Source organism: Poecile atricapillus, chromosome 2 (genome assembly GCF_030490865.1).
Source record: "Poecile atricapillus isolate bPoeAtr1 chromosome 2, bPoeAtr1.hap1, whole genome shotgun sequence".
Classification (NCBI taxonomy): domain Eukaryota; kingdom Metazoa; phylum Chordata; class Aves; order Passeriformes; family Paridae; genus Poecile; species Poecile atricapillus.
In genome coordinates this window covers 19,617,573-19,641,349 of record NC_081250.1, presented here as the reverse complement: position 1 = coordinate 19,641,349, position 23,777 = coordinate 19,617,573, and the positions used below count along the sequence as shown (strand labels likewise).

The 23,777-nt window shown below is 35.0% G+C and overlaps 1 protein-coding gene across 1 annotated transcript in view; it reads left to right on the top strand.

Moving 5' to 3' along the window:
* MALRD1 (MAM and LDL receptor class A domain containing 1) overlaps window positions 1-23,777 on the top strand; it is a 239,243-nt gene that overhangs the window by 168,727 nt on the left and 46,739 nt on the right. Inside the window, exons 33-35 of the mRNA XM_058831049.1 lie at window positions 3,799-4,000; window positions 18,288-18,563; window positions 22,314-22,439. Of these exons, the coding sequence (XP_058687032.1) occupies window positions 3,799-4,000; window positions 18,288-18,563; window positions 22,314-22,439 (604 nt within the window). The remainder of the gene's footprint in view (window positions 1-3,798; window positions 4,001-18,287; window positions 18,564-22,313; window positions 22,440-23,777) is intronic.

Here is a 23,777-nt window from a genome sequence, read left to right as displayed (position 1 = left end):
TACTCCAGGAGAGTACATGACAAATGAAGCAGAACCGGGAGTTAAAAAGGTTTCCAATGTACCAGTTTAGAGATCTACATTAAATGATATCAGTTTCCTCAATTACCTATGTGATTGTCATATACCAGGTTCAAACTTTTGTCAAACCTGAGGACAGAGTCACATAAATTGCCATAACATGTTAACAATTAACATGTTAATTAATCCATTAGTAATAACAAATCTTCATACCCTCACTCTATGGTAAATACAAGTAAAATCTCAAAGAATAGAAAGACAAGGCACGTAAGATAACTTTGCATTTATGTGAACAGGAGCTAATGTCATCAAAGTGTCACACATAAAACCCAGTTTGATTTGCTGCCATTCCAGACCCCCTGGCCAGCGCACATACAGCAGGATTCCTGACTGGTTTATTGTTCATCCTGAGCTTGAGCTGCAGGGTTGATCTCTATGTGCACAGAATGGGTCCTTGCTGCATCTGAGACCAGACTTTGTACAGACACAAGAAAATTTCTCTGTATGTAGACAGACCTGTTCAAAGTTATTGTGCCTTGAAACTTTCAGTATGAGAAACTTCTCCTAATAACCTGAGAAACCATTGGAAAAAAAATAAATCTGGCTTTAAACAATGGGAACATCTTTAAGTATCCTCTAGGAAAGATGCTTGTATTGTCTTCAAATGTTTTGGATTCTTCCCACTTCCCCAATAGCTATTTGTGCAGCTGTGAGACTTAACAATGAGATATACTGAAAGGGATATTACCTCAATATTTACCTTCTAAAAGTAAATATCACTGCTTATAGCTAAAACCATGCTAAAGTTGTTATATCCTGTAAAATTCCAGATCATCAAGATTGTCATATTTCATGATTGATGAAATAGTGAATGGTTCCAGAAACACACACACATGCTTAACATTGTCCTAACCTCACATGAAGGGTTTCAACTTATTAAGACCTTCGAGCCTGTTAATGTGAAAAATTGTTACACATAGTTTTTAATTTTATTTTATATGTTGAACCATCTATTTCTTCTCAGCACCTGTCCTTTTAGCCCTACAGGAGGTGTGTGTTTAGGAAGACAGTGACAAGATATTGCTGTTACAGAGTCCTGTAATGAAAGATCAGGCTTGACAAAATTTGGTCCTGATTTGAATTACTCTATGTCAGTATTCTTTCTTGCTGCCTTACTCCAAAAATAAAATAACTTGAAAGAGTTTTCAGGCATCATAGATATTTTAATCAATACACCAAGTTCTCCAAAGTAGGTGGGATTTGTGGTGCCATTTGTATTTTTATCTTATTTGTCCCACCAGGTGGACTGGGGGCATCATTAGTATTGAATTATACAGATCATTAGCATAGGCTCAAGTTCATAACTTTCTTGGGCCTAGGGTGTCATGGGGTGACTTTACCTTTAAGATAGTTTTGAGAGCTTAGGAAGTGAAGCTGCTGGTGACTGATGGGAGTCTTTTCTCCTGACCAATTATCAGTCATTTCTAAGAACTGACAGCAGTTTTAACAATTAAAAAGTGAAGTCAACTTGTAAACACCTCTTTAAGATGTAAAGCCAGAGCTCTCTTGTTCTCTTTGTTTCCTGGCTGTGAAAGGTAACAGAGCTCTGGCCTCCCGTTCCCTGCCCAGGCCATGCGGCCGGGCGGGGGCTGGGCTGGGCCCAGCGGCTCCCGGCCCGGAGATGGGGCCTGCGGGGCTTGCCCCGGGCTCTGGCCGGGCCAGGCCGGTCCCTGGCTCGGCTGCAGTTTCTGCTGTGACTGAATTCACCAGAGACTGCCGAGTGAAGAAAGGAAAAAAGCTCTTGACCTGCGGCAGGCTGAGACAGCGACCACACTCTCCAGAGCAGCCATGAGGAATCTTCCATCACAGACAGCTCCAGTTCCTGCTCCGGCAGAAGTCACAGAACCATCTACAAAAACCTGGGCAAGATTTTAACCCTTTCATTACCCAGATGAGACTTGCAGATTAATCCTTTTATCCAGAGAGAGAAAAAGAGAGTAATCAACATATAAAGAGTCTTTATAAACTATCAGAGACAGTAAAGAAAAGAAGCTTCAGAAAAGGTAGAGAATAAGGAGATGCTTTATAAGCTGAAATATTTTTCTGTTAAAGCTATGGAGATAGACAATAAGGTCCTGAAAAACTCCTTTAATTCATGATAGAGTATGTAGGGAGGAATGGAGTGTTCAAAGTGTAGATTTTGAGTAAAAAGTAGAATAATTGTGATACAGTGAAGTGCTTGAACAGAGTGAAGCAAAGATTTGAAGCCTTGGAGGGCAATGAGAAAACTGTTTTCTAGTGGAGCTCGCAGAGACAGATGAAGAAGACTTTTGCCTTTGAATAACTCATCCTTAAAATGACATCCCTAGACTCATGGCCCATACACACCTCAGAGTGATGTGAAATGGGAGGAGTGAACTCTGATGACAGGATTTCTGGACAGCTGGCATCAGGGAAATAGAAAGCTATAGCAGAAATAGTTTTCTTGTGAGAAACTCCATAGATTAACAGAAAGAGACTTCTGTTTCTCTACAAAGACTGATGAAAAGACTGTAGCAGGAATTGGGACTGTTTTAACCACCAAAGTTCTAAAGTTTTTTCTGTCTCTATGTTGTCACATGTACAAAAGAATGGTCAAGTAGTGAGGGATAAAAGAGTATTCTGGAAGTTTATTCTGGGTGTTTTTTATTTTTATTTTTGTAGTTTTGTTAATAAACTTTCTTTATTCCTTTTAAGTTTTAAGCCTGTTTTGCTCTTGTTCTAATCCATATCTCACAGCAAAAAATAAGTAATTTTTTTAGTTAATGGTTTAAAACCACGACATAGGGGGTTTTGTTCCATTATTAAAATGGTGCATTCAGCTGGCAACATGAACCTACAGGTCACTGGAAAATTAGTTTATGAGAATTATGTTTCTGAAAGTGATGAGAAGAGGTTAATGATTATTTAGAATCAATAGAATCAATTTTCAGCTTGATTATAGATTGATTATGAAAGAAATATTTATTATCTGGAGTGGTTAGAATATGATTGCTTTCTTTACTCCAGTTCTTTTTAATTTTTTTTTTTTTTTTTTGACCTGGTCAGATTGTATGAGAATTTCTAACATCCAAGTAGGAAAAGCAAATACCTCTGTATTCTCCAGTTTCATGTTCTTGGCCTAAATTCACTAGTTGTTGGTTAATTGGGACTTCATTCATTGGAATACTTATTGATTTCATCATTTAATTATTTTATTTATTTTTATTCATGCCTTTGCTAAATATGTTTGCAATAACTTTGTGACTCTCCCAAACTGTATTATAAATTGCTCGTACCAGATGACAGACTTAAATCCCTAGGTGCTATGTCTATTATTTATATCTCTAAAATCTTCACTCAGTCTAACTATAAGGAGGTCACCTTTTAGAGATGAAAGGATAGCTCAAGATCCTTCTCAGTCTTTCTTCAATTTTAAAATGAATTTGGGGTTAAGTCTTTACTCATTATCTTCTATATGTCAGGCTGAGACTGTTTGTAGATTTTGCAATTAGTGATTGGATTAGCAGCTCTTTTTTTTGTTTGTTTTTTTCCTTTTCCCAGTAGCTTTATATTTGAAGCTGAACTATTGAAAAGTATTCAGTAACATTTGGCCATCACCAATATGGAAGTGGATCTGAACCATACCTAGGAGAGTCAGTACTGCCCAAGCAGGGAGATGTGCTGCTGCACTTGGGCTGTTACTCTCCCAAGCTGCTTAATGCTTACTCATTTGCATCTCTTGTGTTCTCTCCTCAACAGGTATACACAGTTGAAGAACATGGGATGGAGATCCTTATGTGGTCTTCCAGCAGAAATGTAGAAAACAAATGGATGTATGGAAGTGCAGTTCTCTCCAGTAACAGCCTTTTTAGAGTTGCCTTTGAAGCTGAAGTGGGATGGAGTCAGCCCATGGAATTTGCTCTGGATGACATTTCTTTCACCCCAGAATGCATTAATGGAGGTATGCTACTACACAAATATACACCATACATGTTCTCTCTTCAGAGGGCAAGGAAAACTGTGGCATTTTGTATTTCCATGCATATCACAGTTACAAAATCTGACGTATTTTCTTTTTCTCATGGTTTATAGAGGACAGTTTTGTGTTTTACTTAGAAGCTGAACATAAAAATAATTATAGCAGCTCAGAATATTACTGGCATTGAGGGCCTGAACCATAGCTGAGAGGAATTTACTGCTGTTCCAATATATTGGTTTTTTCCTGTATGAAAAAATCACAGAAGAGATTAGTTTGGGATCAAAGAGTTTTATGAGTAACGAAGTAGTTCACAGTTACTTTCAAAGAAAGTTGTTAAGTTTTTATCTTCACTCTTTTCATAAAATACAAACATGTACCACATTTGCCTCAGTAACATTTTCTTCGAGTATATACAATCTCACTTCTGCTACACAAGTACTTAATCTAGAAAAAGAAATCTAATGTCTTAAAATGCCCTGTTTTTTTTTTTTCTGTGAGCAAAGCAGTGGTTTTCTCTAAAAACAAACTGTATTATATGATATCATATCAGAAGAAAAAAACCAGGATATATGCAAATACAGATTCTGATAGAAATATCAGTAGAACTAAATGATTAAGGGACAGCTAGGAATTATTATTGTTAAGTAAATGTCAATATGAAGGTTATAAAAATCTTCTTTGATAACATTTTCTTCTATTAATACAGCTCTTGTTCAGATAGGACAGCCTGCGTATGACCTAGTTGTCATGCTGTTCAAGAAACATTTTCTTTTATTATTTTTATTGTGATAAGCACCTCCTGAAGGAATTAAACACATGCTGATTAAAGTTTCAAGTGAAATAATGTGTTCATGCAGGTGACATTTGTTCAGTCTCAAGCTGAATAAGAGTTTTGTTTATTTTCTCTAAATAGGCTAAGGCAAATAATATTTTGGAATGTAATTCAATAAGCTGCAGACTATGTGCATAACAGGCATTTGTTCTACCGTATTACATTAATCACCTTTTTTAGCCATGTCTTAAGAATTACATAGGCTGTTGCTCTTACAAATGTGATCTATCATAAGTTTAGCCTGAATAAAATTTGTTGGAGTTATATTAGTTACTTAGTTGAAAAGTCAAAAACTCATGCATTATCTACACCCATACATTGCAACTTGATACATAATCTCTCCAGACAAAAATACTATGTCTAGATGCTGTTAATTAAGATTGGTTTCATACTATTCTTGGAAGAGTTCTATCCTAATAATCCTTGCTGGCTGGTAGAACTTGTGAAGAGGCAAGAGAATTACATAAAATTCATGTAATACAAACCACAGCAATTTAGGGAAAATGAACAATCTACCTCTGAATTTTTAATACTATTCCTGACAAAGAAATATTCAGATAGTAGAATGTGAAGATATTAGCTTCCAGTAGTATAAAAGCATTGTCCTGTAGATATTTGAGCAAGAAAATTTTTCTGTAACAGAATCAGTGGGAGAGTTTACTTAATCCACTGTCAGTCCTGCTTTGACTGTTGCTCATTATGTTTATTCAATGACCTAGCTCAAAGAAAAGTGTATTACCTGCAGTGCAGGTTTTGTGTAATGTTCTTTCTTTCAGGAGATAGATATACTACTGCAGATCTTTTATTCCTCTCTCTGTATTATTATTTTTCAGCTTGTCTTTAATTACTTTGAGTTTCCAGAGGCAACACATTCTAAATGGAAGCAATCACAATTTAGCTGGTTGGGAGCTCTAAGTAATAAAGCATTGCCAGCAGCTCTAATTCAGTTGTGGTTTTTATGTGTTTAAAGTAGTCAGTCCATATTAGGCATGACAGTTCCTAGATATCCAGAATATTTCTGAACATTTCAGCAAGGTGTTGTCAAGGTAGTGCTAGGTCAAGCTAGGCCTAGTGCAGAAGTAGCTTTCAGCTGATGCTAATGCAGACGGAGCTGGCACAGGATCTAGTTCAGAATTAGCTGCTAAATGAGATATATTCGTACCACTTCTGCCTATGACTTTCTGCTGATGAAGTTATGTGAAGATCTTATTTAAAATCCTAGGGACCAAAGGATTTAATTTTTACTTACTTGTAATGGTCGTCTTCAAATTCATAAATAACAGCTTGATTTAAAAAAAAAAAAAACAAACCACAAAATTTTATTTATATTTGTCTTAATTTTTCAAAATAAAAGTTAAAAAACATTTCTATTTCTAGTTTCAGAGGGACCAAAAATTCCCAAGCATTGAATCAGATTTTATATTCATTAATGTCTTTCTCATAGTATTTTCTTCTTCAGCTAAAATAGGAGGACTACAGAAATTCTAAAAACTATTGCTATACCTAATTTAAATCCTAGCATTAACCCAAAGATGCCTAATAACCAAGCTTTATTATGCTTATGAGAATCAGAATACTATATTTTTCCACTCATTCATTACTAGAGAAATAAACCAGATGGGCAAATTTGGTGTAATTTAGAGTGTGGTAATAATTGAATAGCACTTCTACGTATTGGAGCAGTATTCTCAAGAAACAAATAAATAGTAAATATATTTTGTGATGTCTTCCAGAGATCACCCAAGTGAAATTTTGTGCTTGTGGAGATATACTGGCAGAAGGTAAATCTCAGTACAAAGTCAGCACTGAATGATGCTCCAGCTCTTTTTTGCAGTCAAGTTACCTGCTAGGCCCTATTTAGCTGCAACTCTTTGGGAACTTGTACCTCTAAATTATACTGCTTTAACTAATTGCTTAAGTAATTTTGTTTTATTCAAAAAGAACAGTGTTGACACTTTTAAATTAATAGTTGGGATGAAACTTGGATATAAAGATGAGTGCAAATATCATGTGGCACCTGAGGCTCCTGAGTATTTGAGAAAACAGTATTTGCTTTTCCACCATCAGTCATGCTTATCACCAGTTCAGTATTAATATTGCTTACTGAAATAATTAATTTGAATAAAATCAATCTGGATGTGCTTCTGTGTCTATTCTCCCACTTCGCCTTTCTTTATCATTCTCTGCTTTCTAATTTCTGTTTTTAGTCTATGTTTGCTGCATTGTTTGTTTCCTGTAGCTGCTCAACATTAGCTAAGTATTTTATTTATTTTCTTGTGTTTTGTGAACAACTTTTAATCAACTTTGATCATTTTATTTTAAAAACATTTTTACTTCTGAGCTTTTTTTTCATCCATTCCCTTCTTTATAAAGCATTTTTCAAAAACTGCCTCTTTAGCCTATAAGCTTAGCACATGAGAAAGGACAGACACTCCAAATTTCCCACCACACCCCCCTGCAGCTTTCCTTTCACCTGAAAGATTTGTCTCCAGTGGAACTTATTATTATGTAAGGATACACTGGAGATAAAGAGGCAATTCAAATAGTGCAAAATATTCAACACAGACAGGATATGTCATCTCTAACACTGTGTCATCTGACCTTGGTGGAATTGTGAATATAGAAAGTGCTATTTCCCATATGTGATGGGTTGGGGCTTTTTTCTGATGTCACCATAATTCTTGACTTCACCACACAGATTACCAGCAAAAGGGTCAGATTTGCCTCTTAGGACCTGAAGTACAGTAAAATTTTCAGTGAATGTTGGCAGCTTTCACTTAGGTGAAACATTTGCTTTGAAATGTCATAATTCTTCCAAGTCTCCCCATTGCTGTGTAGCAAAGCACAAACTAAACTTTCTGTAAAGGTTATATATAATCCTTATACTGACCAAGCTTTCACTTATTGTGAAAAAACAAATGGAACAAATCAGAACCTGTGAATTATAAGACAGGTTTTAGCTTTACATTCAAGCCCAAGGATATTCTTAAAATGTGCACAAAGGGGTCCCAGTACCCTAAAACTCAATAACCTCCATGAATTGAATTTTAAATTTACTTGAACCATCATAAGAGTGTCATGAGATATAGCCACAACCGTCCCTTTTGATCACCTTTTCTAGATTTTTAGAAAAGTTTATATTGCAAAAATGGTGTGACAAGGGAAATTATATCCAATCAAATTTAAGATAGATACACTCAGATTTTCTGGTCAGCCACAGGAAGTAAGAAAAAAGAAAAAAAATTTCTAGTGCATCTAGAAATACAACCTGTATCCAACAGTTCTGGATGTCAGGGAAATTTTATAAAGGGAAAAAGTGTAAGAAAAATATATAATACATACTGTTTTACCCCAATACATTTCCCATTGGCAGCCATTTGTAATTCAGTCTTACTGAGCCATATTTAGTCTCAGAATAATTATCCTCAAGTTTTTTCTTTCCCTTTGAACTTATCTGTTCCCCTTTTAACATCAGGGACATTTTTAATATTCAAAAATTAAATTATATGCTGCTGCTTATATGAATTTAGGCTTACATTCATGAATAGAAAACCTGTTTAGTGCCTTCTCATTTAGGCCTCAGAATGTATAAAATCTTTATTTAAACCTTGGTGATTCACTCTTTTGTATAGTGGGTAGAATTTTCTTAAGACATCTCCATAAAGCAGTTTCAAATCTCACAGTAGATGCATGCTATAGACCCAATCCTGAAGTTCCTTCAGAGTAAAATAATTTGCATTGACTTCCACACAACATCAGAATATATGCAATGCCATACCAAACATTTGTGATAGATGCAGGTTCAAGTATCAAGATGAGAAGGAGGGTATCCCAAAGGGCCAGAGCTGTAGGCCACTCTCTTTGTTCAAGGTGGAAGGAAATGAACATTATAACTAGCATCTAATTTAAGCTATGCTTATGACTGTTTAAAATTTGAACATAGCAGAAAGAAGAGAGAATCTAATACTATTTCACTGAATAACTTAATAAAAGGATAGTGACTCTGAAAACTGTTTCCATATAGCTGGATAGCAGGAAGAAAGCAATAAAAATCTATGTAATAAAGATCTAGATAGTAACCTGATAATGAGTTCAGATTTTCAAAATCAGTCTAAACCACTATAATTTTAGTTAATTTTAGTGGTATCTTGAAGGTATCTAATTTTGTGGAAAAAATGGGAGTAGCATTTCTTTAAAAGTAAATCCCCTTGTGATTTTAGATAAGAAACCACAGAGCCAAAGTATATATGTGTGGAAATACTGTCATAACATTCTGCCTGGTTATTATTTATTTGTTTCTCACAACATATATTCATAGAATCACAGAATATCCTGAGTAGGAAGGGACCCACAGGATTATTGAGTTCAATACTTTGTTCTGCACAGATCCATCCCCAAGAGCCACACCATGTGCCTGACAGCATTGTCCGAATGCTCCTTGAACTCTGTCAGCCTGGTGCTGTCACCGCTGCCCTGGGGAGCTGTTCCAGTGTCCAGCCACATACTGAGACTTTTCTTCCCTATTTTATCTCTGCTTCATGAAGCACACTCTTTGAATCCTGATTGTTTGAAAACCTCCTCTGCATTTCCTGCCACAGATTTCCATTTGCTTCAAAACAAGGTCTGTGTGTTTATAAGGAAAGACATAGTCTTTAACCATATTATTGAATACTATTTTTTTCTCAGAGCTCTCTTTTCCTTTACCAATACAGAGATGAGAGATAATTGATTTTTTTTTCTCTGTGCACATTATTGGGATATCTTTGACTGAAGAATTTCTTATCTTTATGAAGAGCTTTCCTAAATAGCATATAGCTACAATGTCCAAATATTTGAAAAGTATTTGTTAACCACCTTCATAACTACTTCTTATTGCATAATGTTAGCTACGTGACAAATAAAGAGGATGGGATAAAAAAAAACCCTCTGTAAGTTTGAGTACTACTTTGGAAATGTCCAAACCATTTTTTTTTTCAGACTCATAAAAATAAAAAATCTTGAATTGACCAGAAAAGCAAAATAAGAATTGGCCAAAATATTTCTCCTGTGCAGACCATAAACTGGCAGACTAGCAATAAGCTGTCTTGAATTAGGACAATTTAAAGAGAAGACTTTAAAATGAGTTACATCCCCTTAGTCTTAACCAATCCCTTTCCAACAATAAGGAATGGATGCTAGTAGGTATAAATGAAGAAATGCCATTTTCTAACAAGTGGAACAGCAAAAGGCAAAAAAAATCCCCAGTAAATAACCACTAGATACAAAATTGCTAAATCTCAGGAACCCTCCGGGAGCAAAGAGAGACCCAAAATGCCAGGAATGCCCCTCCCAAGCTGGTGCCTGCATACCTTGAAAGACAGAGGGTAAATGGCACCAACTCTCTCCCCAGGATGATTCTCCATCAAACTCCACCAGGCAAAGAAGGGAGGCAGCTTTGGTGCCCTGGCATTCTAAAGGGACCAGCATGTCCCAACTGCCCCATAATTCTGGTTTTGAACGTGCTGGGGTTTAAAGAGAGGAAGAGATAGATATGAAACACAATGACATTCTGGGTTACCCATGACAGAAGCATTACAGGCCAGCTCAGCAAAAAATTAAACAGCTCAGAAGTGAGCCATTTGCAGATAATTTTAATGCTCTCCAGCACTTTTAGTAGATTCCATTTCACAGCAAGAAAAGCATAAATGACATTTTTATCTAATAAAGAGACAACAACCTGAAATGTCGAATGGGTGTTTGTGTGAGTTTTGTGCAAAAAAAAAATAGCTGAGTGGTGCAGAGAGAATCTTGCTGAGGGACAAGCATGTGTGTGTGTGTGTGTATGTGTCCTTGTGTGTGTCCATGTGTGTGAATCTGTGTGTCTGTGTGTGTGCAAGTGTGTCCATGTGTGCCCATGCATGAAGCAACAGAAAATTCTGCAGCAGCACAGGACTCATCTGACAAAACCTCAGACAGGGTCAATAATCTGAAGCTCACAGAACCCAAATACTGGAAATACTGGAAGGGTTAACTGCCTGAGCTGCTGATACTACAGTGTTAGATCATGGGGAAAAACACTGTAGAGGAGACTTAACTTCTGATTTCTTTAAGTTGCAGAGCCAGGGGAATCACTGTTAGCTTGTCTGCTCATGCTTGCAGTGAAGCAGAAATCTCTCTCATGCTGAGTTTCTTTCTCAGGGAGAGAGAAAGAAGAAACTCAGGGAGTTTCTTTCCTCAAGGGCAGGAGATAAATCATGGGAGAAGTTGTAGGGGGAGGCTGCTGCCAGAAACAAAGGAGGAGAAGAGGAAAGCAGGATGAGTAGTAATACAGGACTGGAGATACCAGGGAAATTTGTGAATAGATTCTTTAGTCAATTAGCTTTTCCGTGTAAACAATCACTATATGCTTTAGATCCGCGTTTCTTGGTAGAGAAAGGACATTTATGCATTTTTAAATATTAAAATTTGTGATCCAAGGCATAGTACCTTAGAGAGCTTCTTCAGCCTGCTCTTGCACCTTCCAGTACACAGACCTAGCCAGCGTCAAAAGCTAAAACTTTTTTTGGATTTCACAGAAAAGGAACTGGGAATAATTTTAGGATAAGATAATTACAGTGTATAAACTAGGATAATTATTGGCAATTCCTGAATGAAATTACATTGTGTGTGTTTAAATTAATAATTATGCTCTTTGTCCAAAAGATATTAATAATTAGATATATAATTTAAGATATTAAATAATTATGCTATGTTTGTCCAAACCTTCAGTTTCTCTCTGCCTTCTTGTAACTTGTCCAGAATACTGATATCTTCTGAAGCAAGCTACATGCCTTTTGGGAAATTAAAATTCTTTGGATTTATTAATAGTGTATTAAAATAGTTTCATTAATATTGAACCTCCAAACCCCATCTGTTTATACCAAAAAAAAAACTTCAAATCACACAGATGATATTTTTCCTTGCTAAGTTCATTCATAAAAATCAACATATTTCCTTGGAGGGATGGAAAGAAATAATATTTGAAATGAAATGGTTTCATGATACTAAAAGAGTAGAAAATTCTCAGGTTTTACCTTATGTAAGACCTACCCATCTCCTCAATAAAAGCCTTCAGGTCAGATTTATCTCAGAAATTCTATCAACTTCATTTTGTCAAAGACTAAATCTTCACAGCTTCTCCAGTTTGTCATTGCTCCTAATAAATAAACAAACCAACAAATCCATCACATTAGCAGGCATAGCTAGCAATTCCCAAAGTGTTCTTAGCAGAAATATGGCAAATATTTCCATATTCCTGTCACAGGTAGTCCATGTGTTCCAGCCAAAAGCAGTAGTTCTCTGAGTAAAAAATAAATCATGGATCGACTTTACTTGCAGTAAACCTTTCTGTTTTCCATTATGTTTGTATGTTAGCACACTGTGATAATTTAAAACAAATTCTGCGCAGACATATAAAAATCTGAAGTCGTTGGGCCATGTTCTGCTTTTTTTTTAATTCTGGCTTTGTCATGGGGTCTCTGGGATCCTTTCCAGCACCCTGCCCCATACCTCTGTCTTATAAAGCGAAGGGACCTGAAGATTCAATTGGCCAGACTCAATTTCCACCCACCCCCACCTTTTTTTTTCTGTCTTTTTACAGGCTTGGAAATAAACATCAGGAGCTTTATTGTAATGGATAAAAACTCATGGAAAGATTGTTAAAGTATTTGAATAGTTTCAGTCAAATTAATTTTTGTAACAAGTTTGTTTCCTTGCAGCCACCTTGAATGCTTTGATTTCATGCCCTGATCTGATGTTTACTGAACTGAAATCGAGGACTGACATCTATTTCAAATTAATTAATGCACTGGATCGGGCCCGTAATTAATTTATACTCTCATCTAATGAAATCTACTGGAGGGAGTTATTTCTGACCTCTTTTAGCTACAGTTAATAGGTCTACCATTTTTATTACATTTACTAGGCAAATTACTTATGCAAATATATCAGACAGGTTGTTAGTTTTCAAGGGTCTGATGCAAGGCCCATTAAAATCAATATGAGGTATCCCATTTATTTAAATGGGCTTCAGAGCGAGCTCTGACACTACTGAGGTAGTGCTGCCTAACAGCACATGTGGTAATTTTATTTCATGCTCCCCAGTGGTGACTCTAACACCAATGTCCACTATTCTTAAATAAAATTCACTGTTAGAGTTGATATATAAATATAAATGGGGATTACTGTGCACCAGAGATCTTGGCATTTGAAGAGTAAAGGCAGAAAAGAGGAGGATAGCCTGGAGGTGTTGCTTCATTCAAATTAAGCATGTTTGTGTGTTAGTGGCTGTGATAATGACTCTGTAATACAAACATTTATTTTTTATTAGCATTTGGGTAATAGCAGTTCTATGTTTTTTTGTGACTGAATCCCTGTGATTCATGTGCAAAATATTTGCAGTGCCAACCTGTGAAGCTTGCTTTACAGTCAGGAAACAGGATCATATACTCCATGGATGGCAAAGACAATACAGCAAAGCATAAGCGTACAGAAAATGTTCATCAAAAAACAGTAAGCCTTTAACAAATCCCTATATCACAAATATACAGTTGTGTCCTTGACAATGAGCACATACTGACTTAATATTTTTCATATTGTAAAGGCTCTTTTATTCAAAAAATAATCAGCTCATGAGCTCTATTTACTGTAAACATGGTTTGATGGTTAGCACATTGCAATAAAAATGTACTTAAAAGCACCTATTTGATCTGACAATGAAATACAAATATATCAAGCTGTAGTTATTGCAGTTCATGGAGCAAGACATACCATATTTTATTTGCTTTAAGCACTGATTTTTATGGTTTTTTATATCTACCTCAGCTATATAACTTCTCTTATAAGTGTGAAGGTGCTTGTGAGGTAGCACTTCTGGTCCATAGATTATAAATTAGCCAGCACAGACGTATGAGTAAGTTTCAAAAGATATAGGACCAAATTAATATGTCAGATTTTAGGACCTAATTAAAATGTCTTCTTTATGATATACAAGTAGATGTTATATGCACATTTTTAAGCCTTTCTTTAATTTTGGTTATTTGCCATACACAAGGTTAAAATAAGTGGAAAATAAAACACTGAGTGCAAAGTAAAATAAATAAGGACAGGTACTCAGCTTTCTACTTAAAAAGTCATAATTTCTTTAGCTATAATAGAACATCAACAATTTATTGCTGTTTTTCCTGCGGATCTAAATTCAGACTCAGTGCTTTGCAGAGTGCAGAGGTTATTTTTGCTGAAATTGTGAATTGTGTTTGTTTTTCATCCGTGTGCAAATACTGAATTCCTGAGGATTTTTAGTCCTGCTTTTCAGTGAGCATGCAGCCTGGATACAAGAAGCTAAAGCTTTTATACTGTCCTCCTTAGAACTCATCATTTTCAGTAGATTTATCTCCAAAGCCTTAAACAGTTTCAAACAGATCCTCTTTTGAAAAAGGTAACCTGTACAATGTCTCCTGCACTCCTGAATGTGGTCTGAAAATGAGAGTCACATGGCACTCAGGAGATGAGTGCTGCCTTGGGAACATCTTTCCTGCATTTGAGAAAAGGTGAGGGAAACATTTTCTTGGCAAGCCAGCGTTAGGCAACTGTAGAATCAAACAATATTAAGTGACAGAAAGGATGTGTGGGCCACAAAAGGTACAACTTGCTTTGAAAGGGCTTCACGTTCTGCTGTTTAAATAACTTTCATAGATACATTCAAGAGGAAAATATAAGGCTCATAGATATGCATAAGTTTAAAGTTAGTTTTTATTGCTAAATCATGTGATTTACTCACACTACTGTGTGAGTCAGCACGTGGAGGGTGTTTCTGATGAGTCTCTCATTACTGCCAGCTCACTTTTCACTGCAAAACACACAGTGGTGTTAACACCTTGTTTAATTCTTCACAGCTGCAAGAAAACAAAATGAATATTCCCACTTTTTAGAAGGAAATGTGTCAGTAGCAGATACTGAAATGATCTGCTACTATGAGGTTGAAATAAGCAATTACATAGACAGTATCTTTAAATACAAGTAATTAGTTTTGCATTAGTGTTGCTTTTCAGTTGGAATTAGTTAATTATTTTCTACATTTGCATATTCACAATTAGCTTTTTTTTAGTTGTTATCTTTGTACAAATAAATGTTTTTATAAATTTGCAAAATTCTTACCAGGCACATTTTATTTATAGTTAAGAAAAGCATTTATAAACTACTTTATGTAAAGAAAACAGACTGAACTTGAGGGTAGAGTTTTGTCAGACTATGGAAATAATGGCATCTTATAGAATGTCATCCAGAGCACAATTTTTCTATTGTATCTGAAACCAAACTGTTCACATATAATGAGTTAATAACCAAGGGATATTCTTATGATTTTTGAAGTACATTCTCATCTCATGCACTGTTCTGATCTAAAAGGATTTTACTTATTTCAGGGTATGGCTTTGGATTTTTTTTTAATGTTGTGCAAATATAAAACAGACCTCAACAAGATCCATTACCCCCGACTCAACCTGGACACATCTTTGCTGCTCTTAGTAAATATTGCACACTCTAATATAATTGCTATGCAATTCAGCGAGAACTTCATCCTACAAATAATTTTCTAACAACCAGAGGTAACAATGATATAAAATAATAATAATAAATAATATTATGAAGAATAGAAAAATAATCATCCCCCAATAAAAAAAAAAAAAACATTCAGGAAATTCCCTAAATACTGAATTTATTGACCAGGGTTACAAAAGTCTGAAAATAATTTAACATTCAAGGTCAGATTCATAACAAGCAACACATTCAAGAAATATTGAGTTTAAGAGGGGATTTCAGTTTACAGAACAAATTTGGGTAGAAGCATGTGAGTAAACATATCATGAACAGGAAATTAAACTGGGTCAGAAATGCTCACAAATGTATTATAAATACAACCTTTCCTGCAACACAAACAGGAAACCTCAGTAATGTCAAATATATTGTATCTGTGTGGGGTTAATTTCCACAGTATTGGAGCTAACACAGGACTATCCAAGGACAAAAGAATGTGCATAAGCAGAACTGACTGCAGCTTAAGTCATTTTCTCTGCCCAAATGCCCCCTAGGCACTGTGAGGAAAGGGTCAGAAATAACAGAAAGAAAAAAAGTACTATCAAATATAATCATACTTTTTTATTTTTTCCCAGAGCAAGTGCAAACTAAAAATAATTTTTTTTTTTACTCCAGTGTGCAAGATTTGACAGCACTAGTTCTGTGTCAATGGAGAGAGAAATATGTTCTCCCAACGACATTTCATCAGTATCTTTTCTGAATCATGGCCTTATATACAGTTTCCATATAACAAACCAAATTCAAACACCTTTATGAGCTACTATTATTATCTGGTAAAGTATAGGACCAAAGTAGAAAAAATTGCAAAATCTAGAATACTTTTAACTTGTACAAAATCAATCCACTACGTGGTTTAAATGTCTATTAGCAGCTATCTAAAACCAACTTCCATAAGACTTTTAAAGTAGCATAAATAATTTTTTATTTAGACTAACACATTTATAAAATACATATGAAATCACAATCTTTTCAATCCCATGTAAAAGTGCACATCTTTGAGGTATTCAAGGCACAATTCTGAATACAAACAGGACAAAAGATCACTAGGTTATTTTGTTCACAGAGTCAATAAACATTTTTGTTGTTTTATGTTTACATTACACCCAGTGAATCAAATATATTTTTCCAGTAGAATGATTTAATTTAATAACTTTAGGGGCATGAAATAGTATCAGGCATGTTCTATTTTATGGAGCTTTTAAATTTATGTGGTTTTTTTTTTAATAAAGTCAACATGAAAATCAAAAATATCTAATCTATAGAAGGTCTGTACTACGCAGAACTTTGAGCTTTTGCTCCTTCTAGCTGCTTCGCAAGCAGCCAGATAGTAAAATAATGTTAGTATTCTGTTTACTTGAATTCATTAATGATCATTTATTTGTACAAAAAGCTATTGTTATTTATGATGGAGGTATCTTTGAGCATGTTGTAACAAAGTCCTCACTCTGTAAAACCCCAGCCTGGTGTTGTAGAATACACAAACATACTGGTATGACCAGTGGATTAAAAGTCACAGAATCATGCCAAAATCCATGTGCTGTCTTACAGAGTGTCATGCCTTAATGCAGCAATAACTTGGACATCTGAGGCCAGACAGCAATGCTTGCACCACTTCAAAAGATGAGATGAAACCCACCCATGACTTTTGTGCTTGTCTCCTTTGCCTCAGCCCAAGTCAACAGCAAAACTCCTGTCTTTTACAGAGGAGGTGACATTTGTCTTATGTAGTCCCTAATAATCATATTGTATTTTTTACTAAGATGCTGCAAAATGACCTAGAAAGATTAAATGTATGGAGCTAAATTCCTGAGATTTTTCTCTTTTCCCTGCACATAAAAAGTACAGGAATCCACCACATTGCTTCCATGGGAGGTGATGATGTTATAAAGAACACAGCATTAGCACAGCCAGCTCCTTAAAAATTAGTTTCCACAAATAGATCTTATACTTCTCCAGATAAAATTCAGTTGCAGTGGTTTTCACAGAAAAAAAGAAAGACTTAGGTATCCGGGACAATTTATTTATATACATGATCACAAAAGGCTTTCCCCAGTATTTTCTTCCAGCAATGCAAGTAAGCATGGAACATTTTATTTATGTATTTATTTATTTATCTATTTATGTATCTATTTATTTTATTAATTTATTTTTTGTCAGATGTCAAAATTAGTTAAAGTTTTAGATTCTAAAAACACATTTTCTTTACTTGTATCCTGGAAATCTATCAAGTATTTTTTAAATTTAATTCTCTATAACATGAAGATAAGCTAAAGAGTCAGAGTGCTAATAAACTAGATCAGCTGTGGTAATGCATTTTTTCTTGGTCTCGAAGGACCTCCTGAACCCCTCCATCGACAGAGCTAGCCTGGATTACGTCGAGGGGCTAAGGAAGGGTCTCCTTCAATCAATAAAAATTTTTTATTGTTACTTTATAAAAATAATTTTCTTAATTTAACTTAAAAGTGTAATTTGAGGGCTATTTTAAGGCTTTCCAGATACTGGGTGAAAGAAAAGTTTTATTAATATTTAATATTAACCCTTCTATGTGTACATAGCAAAAAAAGTAATAGGACCAAAATTAATGCTGAACTTGAGATTTAGAAGCAAAATGCTGCAACAAAAATGGAGTTAATATGACATAAAATGTTTTTAATACTGTGTTTTCCACTTAGGAGCCATGTTTTTATAAAAGTTGGGTTCTTCTTTCTGAATCTTTTTAGTAACCAAAACCAGTTGCATTCCCAGCAGTTCCCATGTCTTTCTCAAAGTCAGTATGAATGATGACTGAAAGGACAAAATCACAAGACATTTCTTTTCCTCTTGCAGGCCCAGTGGACCCACGGCCTCCCACTTGCAGTGGTGAGCAGTTGACGTGCGCGTACGTGCAGCAGTGCTTGTCCCTTGCTGCGCGCTGCAATGGGGCTGAGGAGTGCGGGGATGGAAGTGATGAGCTGAACTGTCCTGGGGAGATGCCCAGCACCACATCTCCGGGCTCCTGCAAGGAAGCAGAGTTCCTGTGTCCTTCCCGAGGCTGTATCCCATCCCTCCTGCAGTGCGATGGTGTGCCCGACTGCCCCCGCCGGGAAGATGAAGTTGGCTGCCGTAAGTTACTGTCACGGTGGTACTTATGGAATGTTAACTCACCTGCCTAAACAGTGATGTTTTAGGAAAGAAAATGAGCAACACAGTGGAGTTTAGTGTAAAACTCATCATTCCCTTTGTTAGCGTTCAGGAACACATAATCACAGAATGATTATATGAAGATGCTTTATTAAGAGCTCTGGGTGTCAGGGGTACACACACCCAAATCTGACCCATCTTGGTTTTGAGTTGAACATGTTTTTATACTCTATCATTATATAACTTTCATATTAATTATTAAACTTACATTGTTCTATTGTATACATTGATTTTAACCAAACATGGATTTCTTGTGATTCCCCCCAAACCCCTAACATAGTTTCTCATGATTCTTTAAACAATAATTATATCTAATCACATCTAACAATTATATAATTTATCCTGTACTGACTACACAGGTGCAGTTTCACATGATCTTAGCAAGCACAAGGCCTAACATTTCCCAGGGCCTACTTTTAACACTTTTCCCAGGGCTTGCCAAACCTAACTTTCTTTCTAACTCCCCGAATTTTCTATGATTTTAAAATCTTTTACTATCACCTTGTCAAAAGAACCCCTGTTTGTGGCACATATAATGCATTAATTGCAGAGATGCTTTACATTTTAAATAATTTTTCTTATGCATTTTAATTTCTTGTCTGTCATTTGGTAAATGGTTAAAAAAATTGAAATTTTTTTCCTGTTAATATTTACAAGAATTTCCACATTTTCTCCTTAAATCAGTCATCTGCATTTGCATTGTCTCTGATTATGATATAACAGAACGATAGGCTTCTGCAGTTCTGTAATTCAGTAACATTTAAGGTAGTCCTGACCTTTCAAGGATTTTGAAATCAAGTCTGTTCATGATGTAGCAGCAATCTCTGCCCCAAGCAAGGAAAAGGGCTCACAAGCAAAACACAAGGTCAATCGGCTTTGAAATATAACTGCAATGAGAGGCCATGGAGGAACATCTGAAACAGATAGACACAAAAGTGTGTCTGCCTATTTAAAAATATTTCATAATTAGAAGATGAACTGAGGCCAAATGTTTCATTCCAGGAATTCCAAATAATTAGCTACATAGAAAATAAAAAAAAAGAAAAAGATGAAGCTTTTCACATATAAACACTTTTCTTCCTAATAAACACTTTTCTTCCTAAACCTGTAATGTGGTAAAACTTTTATAATATTTTTCTCATCCTTATCAGAATGAGAAAAAATTGGTAAAAATATCAGTTCCTGGTAGATTAAAAATACATGTTTTTTAATATTTTCTATCAAAACTGCTAGATATAAATACAGGCTACTGCACATGCCATTTATTTTAGCAAATTAGTCTACCAAACCAGTATGGATTTGGCAGACTATCTGTGTAAGTCTTTTGTTTAGAAGAGAGCTCTGTGGTTTTGTTGGCAGAAGACATAATTTTGGAGATAACTTTGATGTTAAATTCTACATACCCTGAAGACATGTAGAAATTTTGCATGTTCCTTTCTTCAAATAAACCTCTCATGGTTAATCTTCATTTGATCTTATTTCCTCCTCAATCTGTCCTCTGGTAGAGACGTCCATGCTGTGTTCTATTACATTCACATCTCAACTACACACCACAGAAACTGATGTGGAACCTCAAAATCTGAAAGCCAAAAAATTTCAATGGCTTTCTGTATTACCCAAACCACTGAGATATTGCTCTGTTTTGTTTATTTTACTGCTTTGACTTCTAAATGAAACCTGGGGATTAAGAAGAAATTAAATCCTGGTCTATTCAAAGAACAAATATTCTCCACAGATATTTCACAACCTTGAGATTCTCAGTCTGAAGGAAACTTAGTTAAGTCTGTACTTCATTGTTACTCAAAAATTCGGTTTATAGTATATAAACTTGTATTAACAGTATGAGATAGAAATACAGAAGCAGTAATTCTTGTTTCTTCTCTGAAGAAGATACTTCAGAGAAGCAAGGCAAAGCAGGGAAGAAGGCAAAGCAAAAAGAAAGTGATTTGTGCTTGTTTGGAATGAAGTCAGTGGAAAGCTGATTACTGTCACAGCTGGTGCTGAGATCCAGCTGTGTATGCCATGAGAGCACAGAGTTTAATCTTTAGCTTGCTACTTCTAATAGGTGAAAAGCTGTAAAAGTTTGTCAGCCGGGAAATGTCAGAGAGAAAAAGTAAATATCTCAGAAATTGTATTATTTTATGGAAATTTATGCATGATCTATAAAATTGATTGTTGTGCTAGTAACTCCAACCTATGTGTACTCTAATAACAGCACAGAGTGAAAGTTGGGGTTTATTTTTTTTTTTTTTTTATTTTAGATTGATACTTTTTTCCTTGGTGTAGATCAAATCTACCTGTTCATTTTAGAAAATTTCAGTTTAGGAATTACTGACACTTTCCATTTGTGTCCCATAACAATTTTATTCATTTAAGTTTAAAAGAAAACATTTAACACTATTTAAGTGTAAAAATCTTATGGATTCTGAATTCAGCCATTCATCAGTGAAAGTTTTCTTTTGGGATAAAGATTAGTTGTCAAAAAGCATCTTGCAGAGATTAAGGATAAAACCCAAAAGGAGGCCAGGACAAAAAAACCCAAGCCCAACCAAACAAAAAAAATATTGGTCAAGTCCCTACTGAAAACACAATTTCTACCACAGAAATGCTTTTCTTCATGGCTTAGAGATTTGTGCAGAGAATTTCCTGCAGAGTTCACATAGCAGTAAGGTTGTACAATATTATGCTAATACTGTTTTATACCTCCTAATATAGTGGATTTTATGACTTGTTGCATTTAACAAAAAAAATTCTGGGACTGTTTTCCAGTTAGAGATGTTCTACTTGGCTGGCTCTCTTCTTGCTGTCAATTTTAGTGAAGGGTATATTGCCTCATCTATTTAGTCTTTTATTTGCCTGATTACAATAGTAAGGGTGCAAAACAAACATATTAACACCAGTGGGATGTATACATTAGTTTTCCACAGATCAACATACTTTTCCACCTGCATCATCTGATTGAAGTGCTAATAGTAATGACTAAAAAGTCATTTATCAGTTTTCTGAAGTGCACCAAAATGTATCTCTTGTAGTCTTGGTAAGTTTTAAATACCTCTGAAATATTAAAAATTTTATACTTTCTAACAGGCTGTGATATCATTATCCCTTCTAATGGTTTCATTTGCACCTGGAAAATTAAATATAGATGAAATTGGGTATTTTCATTTTCATATCTTCACTGTTTTTAGTGCCAATTTACCTCAGCACCAATAACTTGGTGTCATTGTCCTTAACTGCAAAATTTTCAGCTGTTAGATTCATTGCTATGACTCTTGCCTCTGTAATGTGTAAAAATAATGTATCAAAAAATTGATTCCATTATTTTGAAACTAGTTGTTGAATGAGAGTTGATTATGTTTTGTGATAACTTTTTTATGGGTTTTCTTTGGGATTTTGCAGCATACTCTCTCAACATTGTCAGTTAATATGCACTCCTCTTCTTCACAAATATTACATGGGAAAATTCGGTTTCTGTACCATCTGTGCTCTGTATTTGTTTACTTATTTAGCATCTCAGTAGTAAAGTTGTATGTCTTTGAAGATGAAAGCTTGTAGAGGTCACACAGATGCAAGTTTATATCCTACAGTACGAATTAAGTATTCTGCTAGATTTTGAACAGTGAGAAAAAAACCCACAGCTGATGATAACGACCATGTTACTTTTCATTTCAGCCATTAAAGATTGTTCCAATGGTTCTTTGTTATGTGCTTCAACTAATCAATGTATACCACTCTCCCAGCGTTGTGATGGAATTGCAGACTGCGTTGATTCCAGCCTTGATGAGTCCGGCTGTTCAGGTACTTAGTTTTGCATAAAATTATCATTTGAAACAAAGAAAGTACAGTTCTTTCCTTCTGAATCTTTTGGCAGTCCTCAAACTTGACTGAGGTTCCTCTGCTAAAACTTTGTCAAATTATATCAGGTATGAATTTTCCTGATGAAAGTATGACACAGATAAAAGTGAGAAAAAGATGAAGAATAATATGCTTAACATCTTAATATCTTCATAAGTGATATTTATTACCATATAAACACATAGTTCAAAAATACCCCAAACCTTTGTAGTATATTTTTAGGACTTCCCTTGATTTTAGCCGGTTGAGTTAACCCATATTGTTGAGTAAAACGATTGCTTATTTGTGGGGTTTTGTTGGTTTGCTTTTTTCTTCTTCCAAGTGTATTACAAATCCAGGTTGGAAAGTAAACTAGATAACATTTGTTTTAGTACAGTTCATTTGACACAATATTCAGGTTTGATTTGCACTAGTTAAATGGTGCAGAAAGATAAGTGCAGGGCAATAATACATGTTCAATGTGAATTAGATTTTTATTAACAATAACTAACAAATACATAGATGATGGTGATATAAATAATTAAATCAAGATTCACAATGTCCCATTCAATGACAGAAATGTACTGCAGCTCTTCCCCAAGACAGATATAAACTCTTGACCAGTTCTGTGCTGACAATACTTTGCCAGCTTCACTGAAGTTGTGTTAGCTGAGAATTTAACTCTCCCTTTTTATATTTTTTATGAATTATGTGATAAAATTAACAACATATATGAATTGCAGTTTTATAATTCATTACAAAATATTAAATGTCTATCCACAAACCAAAAGTTTTACAAACACCTATTGGTAGGAAGCATCCACAAGTTTCTTTGGGAGTGAAGCTTGACCACAAATATTGTGTTCACTATCTCTCATAGCATCATAAAGTGGTTTGGGTTTAATCCTGAAAATGAAGATGTCCACACTGAATTGTTATATGCTGCCTGCTGCAATAAACAATTTCATTTTGCATATATCAAAAACTCTTTGGGTCTAATTTGTATATTACCAGTTATTCTCACGGTAAATGAAGACTGAGGGGATGCTTTATTGAATTTAAGTTTTTTCTTGCTGAAGCAATGTAAAACTATGCATTAGTAAAACTAAATGTGATGATGTGGAAGTCCAAGTTAAGGGACATCAAGAGTTTTTAAGAGAATATCAATAAGAACTTAAACACATTTTGTCTTTTAAAGCCTGATTTCCCTTGTTCTTATGAGAATATGATCCTAAGTGTTAAAATTCTGAATATCTTTAATAAAAGGATTGGTCACAAAGGAGTGTCTGTTCACTAGTCCTA